This window comes from Pinus tabuliformis, chromosome 6, assembly GCF_031772625.1.
Source record: "Pinus tabuliformis cultivar Carrire ecotype Pingquan chromosome 6, CPIR1, whole genome shotgun sequence".
Lineage (NCBI taxonomy): Eukaryota > Viridiplantae > Streptophyta > Pinopsida > Pinales > Pinaceae > Pinus > Pinus tabuliformis.
Genome location: NC_142292.1, coordinates 1988623599 through 1988629680, shown reverse-complemented (window position 1 = coordinate 1988629680; position 6082 = coordinate 1988623599). Strand labels below are relative to the sequence as shown.

The 6082-nt window shown below is 33.5% G+C and overlaps 1 protein-coding gene across 1 annotated transcript; it reads left to right on the top strand.

The window, feature by feature from the left end:
• Positions 1-652: 652 nt before the first annotated feature.
• On the top strand, positions 653-1818 carry LOC149267198 (uncharacterized). The gene is made up of 2 exons (XM_089410460.1): positions 653-792; positions 894-1818. The coding sequence occupies exons 1-2, from the start codon at positions 653-655 to the stop codon at positions 1816-1818; spliced, it is 1065 nt and encodes a 354-aa protein (XP_089266586.1).
• The last annotated feature ends 4264 nt before the right edge of the window (positions 1819-6082 follow it).

Genomic DNA, 6082 nt, shown 5'->3' with positions numbered 1-6082 from the left:
GTCCTTTCCTCTCTCCCTATCTATCAGGCCTCCTTCCTCCTGGCTCCAAAGACAATCATGGATCAGATTTCACAGCTGCTCAGAAAACTTCCTTTGGCAGGGAGGCAAAGGGAACCAGAGGAAATTTCACTTAGTTAGTTGGGACACAGTGAAAAGGCCAAAGCTGGAAGGAGGTCTCCAGATTAGAGACCCTAGCTTGGCCAACATTGCCTTAGGTGGCAAAATTCTTTGGCAGCTCTACTCCAACAAACACCATCCAGTCAGCCAATTACTCCAAATAAATACTTCAAAGGTGTCTCATTGAGAAACCTTCAAGTAGACAATGTTCCCAAAGGCACGCCACTTTGGAACCTATGCAGAAAAGGGCTTGCCACCTTCCAAAACCAACTTTACAGGGTGCATGGAAATGGAGCAAATATTTCGATATGGCAAGATAAAATCATGGGCAATTCCCCCCTCGAAAATACAGTGGAATTAGCTGATCTTCGTGATTGGCTCTCCCAGCTTGGCTTGCACAATCTTGCTGACATTTCTGCTTAGGACAGACAGGGGAATTGGGAGGATTGGGTCTTCCCCAACCTGCTAGCACATTTACTTCACCAAAAGCACCTTCTCTTGGACAAGCTGAAGGGCTCGACACCTGTTAACTTACATGCATCAGATCTTTGGAGATGGGGGAAGACAGGCGTCTATACCTCTGCGCTTGGTTTTGCAGCCTTGCAATCCACACAAAATCAAGTTCTCAACCCTTCCATCTGGCAGCGCACGTGGGATGCATCCAGAATCCCCAAGGTGAATTTCTTCACTTGGCTGCTTATTCACAGGAAAGTGTTGACAGGTGAAAATCTTGTCCACAGAGGCATTATAGGGCTGCATTGGTGCATTTTGTGTAGATTGGCCTCTGAAAACGTGGACCACCTCTTTGTAAGTTGCGCCTTTGCCCAATCGGTATGGGCTCTTGTCCTTCACGGTCTCAACGCACCCGCTCCTCTCCAGTGCACAGTCGTGGATCTCTTCTCCACCTGGACTGCAAGGTATCCTAGGACTCTCAGCGCACAATCACTGTGGAATGAGATCTGGCACTCCATTCCCAACTTCATTTGTTGGAAGCTCTGGCTTGGCCGAAATAATTGGATATTCAACAATGTAACGTCCTCTCCCTTGACAGTGGTCGCCAAAGCTAAGGCGTCCTTGATGGAAGCTCTAGGAAATTACTCCAGCAAGTTAGACGACACCCTCATAATTAAAGAACGAAGTTGGCTGGGAACCCTTCTCGTTTGGGACAGCAAGAAGGTACCTGCTCGCCCCACATTCAATCCTGCTTGGCACATTAGAACACTGGATGCAGAGTTTCAATCCTGGTGGAGGAAGCAGGGAAAGGTAACCGTTTTCTTCGATGGCGCCTCTAAAGGCAATCTAGGGATCTCTGGTGCAGGTGGAGTGGTCTACTCTCAGGATGGCTCCCGAATAGATAGCTATAGCTGGGGACTAGGACAGAGCACAAACAACCAGGCTAAAATTCTCGGGCTTCTTAAAGGCTGCCAGATTGCACAGGAGCATGGACACAAAGCTCTTCAGGTCTTCGGGGACTTAGAGCTCTTGATAAAGACATTAAACTCCGAGGATCACTTTAGCAATCCGACTCTCAACAATACTCTCCAGAGGCTGCAGGGCTTGCTTGATTTTTTTACCTCCTTTTTTCACATCCTTCGCAGCTCAAACAAGGAGGCAGATGTCAAAGCCAATGAGGGATGCTGTCTGACACAAGGATTTCTCAAAAAAAACTCAGAAGAGCCCGTGTTGATGGCCATACCATAGCTAAACAGTCTCAAAACTCTGAAGGAGAAGATTGTTAAGTGTAATAAGGACTAGTGAGCTCAAGTCTCCATGTAATGTCGGTTGTTTAGGCTACGACCCAACCGTTGATCTATAAATACAATAACCGTTTTAGTTAATAAAAAAAATGTTTTATTGATAATTATAATTATTAATTTTTTATTTTTATTTTACTAATAATATAAATTTTTGTGGTTGTTTACATTACAACATCTTTATTCATAGAACATTATAAATTTTTATTAGTTGAACATAACAATTCTTTCTATAATGTTTAAATTCTTTTTAGCCTTAAAATTTCAATTAAATTGGTTCCAAGAGGTGCTATATTGTTTAATACGAGGGAGATGTTGTATATGTTAGATAAGAAATTATAATGAAGCATTATCTCAATTAACAATGAAGCATGATATGAACTTGCAAGTAACAAAAAATATAAAAAAAATTACAAGTAGATTTAATTCAATTTGATATATTGTAATTTTGTTTTTATTAATAAAATTACAAACAATTTTAAATATATTTTTAGAATATGTAAATGATATAAAAAAATAAATTAATGATTAAATTTAATTAACAAATAGATATTAAAGATAAAAATATTTTTATCTATAGAGATGTGAAATATGTATAAATATAATAAAAAATAGTTTTAAATTAAAGTATATTTTATCATATGAATTAAAATAATTCATATTCATAATTATCATATTTATAGCTTTATATTCAGATTTAAATAAACTTCTTGATATTCTATAATTTCATATTTGAATTTAAATAAATTCAATCTCTAAATTGTATATTTAGTTTAGAAAGGAGTGTACTCTTTATATATATATATATATATATTTATATTTATTGAAAACATATTAAAGAAAAATACAAACGGTAAGTAATTATATTATTAAGATTTTAATAAAATAACAAATAAGAAAATATTATACATAGAGATATAAAAATTTTACATAATATTAATAGTATTATCAATGAGCATAAAAAAAATTCATCTAAATTTTTGATAGCAATAAAATATCTTAAAGTTCAAGCCTTTCTTCTAGACTCGCTCAAAAATTAATGTTATGCATATTATATTAATTTTTTTTAATTAAAAATAAAATAAAAAATAAAGACACATCTCAAAGAAAAATTAACTACATATGCATATAACTATATTATTAGGATTTTAAAAAAATTATCACGATTTTAATAAAATTAAAAAGAAGAATATATTTATATATAGCGATGTAAAATTTCTACATAATATCAATAGAATAAATAACATAAAAATTGCATCTTAACTTTTGATAGAAACCAAAACTCTCAAGGCTCAAGCCTTTTCTCAAGTCTCACACTCAACAATGTTGAATGCTGTTGTCGTTGATGCCAACATTGGTCTTTGAACGTTCTTAATATTTGTCTATGGATTGCATTGATCAGAGCTCCATTGATCAAGGTTTTGTGGTGTGCCATGATGCCTTGCATTTGAAAAGATCTTTTTATGTACGAACTAGTGGTTTTTACTCACAAGGCCATCTTCATTTTATAGTCCTCGATGTGTCGATTCCAATGGTAGGTGGCATGTCTCATAACTCCTCACGATTGAAGAGATACGCTTGATCAAAGTTGGAGTCCCATTATTTGGTCAAGAAGCCCCAAAGAAGTTGTGGTGAGCAACTTATAGACTGGTTTATTCGTGGAATTTTTTATTTCAAAAATTAAATTGAATTATCATGGGTCTCCTAATCCAATTCGCTTGCAAAAGCGAAATGGAAAATTAATCAAATTTGAAGATTAAGTCGACCTTCAAGATTAATTGGTTTTTGGCTCCAATTTCTATTTTTTTAATTTCAATTTCTAAATTTGAATTTGAAATATGAGGTCGGCTCCCTCCCTTGATCAAAGTCGACTTGCCCCCTCTAAAAGTGTCTTCAGCCACTATATATTATCAACTCGTATGCCGTCAAATTATCATCTTATGCCTTAATTTGACATATTTTTCTTTGAGGCCTTGAGTAGTCCAGCCGAAGTTGAAGAAGGTTATGGGTTTCAAATTTATGTCTATTGGTTATGGTGTTTCACTGAGCTCTTTCTATGGGTATTCATCATTTTTCTAAGGCATATATGAGTATATTTCGTTGGCATGTTCACACATCTTTGAGGTTGTACTCCAGTAATGGATTCATTGGTCCTAAGACCCTATTTCATCCTTGAACAAGAACAATTTCATGGTAATAGTGGTCTGACATCTATGACATTTGTGGCCTTCTTAAAGCTCAGATATGTGGTTCTTTTCTGTGATTTCTTGGCTACCTCAGAGGCTTAATTGTAGCCCCCTTTGAGGCCCGACTTCGACCAAAGGTGCAGATCCTAAGGCCTAATTTTGACTATGGGATAGGGGTACATTTTCTTGAGGTTTTCGGCCATTATCTTGAGGTTTTCTTGAGGTTGACTACAAAATTATGCCACATAATTAATGTTGTGTTAGTTCAAGTTAATTGTCTTTGTCACTAGTTTGAATGATTTTGTGATGATTGTGGAGTTATGATGGGTTGGTATGCTTCTCTAATGGTTATGTATGTTTGTGCTTGTGTTTGCATCATGGGTTTGTTTTATGCACATGGTTGTATTTTGAGACTATTTATGTTTTAATATATTTATTTTTGTAAATGTGGTGTAAATAAGTATTTTAATAAGAACATGCTAGAAACTTAGGCTTATACTATCCTGGTGGGATGAGAAGACTCTTTATGTACTTGTATTATGAGGTGGATTTTTTAGGCACTTGCATCTTATGGATAAGGAGTGAGATCAACCATGTGGAGGTGGGTATAAAGGTGTCGGTTAAGACACAAAATAATAAAATAAATCATATATGCATAATGATGAAAGGTTTAAGGGAAAGAGAATATTTTTTTTTTATGGGAGATTATTTTGTGAAACTAGTAAAAACTTGCAAATATGAGCATTTCACATCTTCAGCCTTGATGAGAATCACAAACTTAAATAAGTGATTTCCAACCAATTTTGTGTTGAAAGGGAGGAACGAAATAAATATTAATTTGTGTAAATGAAGAATAGTTTTTATTAACTATCTTAATAATATTATATTCATAATATAATAATAATTTTCAACCATTAAAATATAACTTATTAATACCATTTTATATTCATCTTATGTTTTAATGAGAAAACGATGAGCCAACTTTACTGATGTAAATTGAATACACATATATATGTATTAAAGCTACATGCATAACCTACTAAATTATAATATAACAGGTCAAAAATATGAAAGTTTACGATCATTAAACGTAATACCTTGGAAAAAGGAATTGATAAAGGGATTTAATGGACTACAATTATGAGATGCTAAGATAGGGGCTAAAATCTTATGCATGCTTTATATAAATTTGCAATTTTGCTTTATATGAATTTGTAATTCTAGATAATTTTGGTTAAATGATGTTTAACTAATATTTATTATATTAATATATTTAATTTTTTTAAATTAAATTAGAAATTGATAATATTTTTTTGAGTTAAATTTTTTCTGATAACTTATTAATAATCTAATGGGATAATTTAGTTGAATCATGAAAACATTCTAATAGTTTAATGAAAATACTTTTGCTTATTTTGGAATAATGTGATGTAGTGATAGAATTATATGGAAAACTAATACCGATAATGTGTATTAACTGAAGTTTGATTGGATTGTTCTTAAACACAGATTTGGTTTTTATTTAAATTTGTAAAGAAGATTAGACACAATTCTTGCTATAAAAAGAAAAATAGTTATCATAATTATGAACAATATAGATCAATTTCCACAAATGGCCTTACATAATACAAGTTAACAAAAATGCTAAGGTATGGTGTTTGGATAATCTAAAATAAATGTGTGTTTCCTGATTCCTTACAGACGAAATCCAAATGATAACACACACACACACATATGACCTGCGAATTCTCCAATTGTTGCAGTACAATGAATCCCTTAGGCATGAATGAACTTGCATATTGACATAGTGGTTGCAACATGGTTAGCATGTAGTAGCCTTGATATTTATGCTTGAATCATAAAGTGATTTTGGAGATTTTTTGTACAAATCATTTATTTTTAGGGTCATCTCAAGGATCAACTTTATGATCATGCATATAAGAAGTTGCTGAACCATTTCTTTTTCATGTTTATTTTTCTTTTCCTTCTCATTAGAGTTGTGTTGAAACATCGTTGTGTTGAGAG

What these genes read in the sequence shown, in the direction of transcription:
- LOC149267198 (XM_089410460.1), top strand. Translation starts at nt 653, where the DNA reads ATGCATCAGATCTTTGGAGATGGGGGAAGACAGGCGTCTATACCTCTG. An exon ending in ATGCATCCAGAATCCCCAAG is followed by an intron (nt 793 to 893) that starts GTGAATTTCTTC and finishes CATTTTGTGTAG; the next exon opens with ATTGGCCTCTGAAAACGTGG.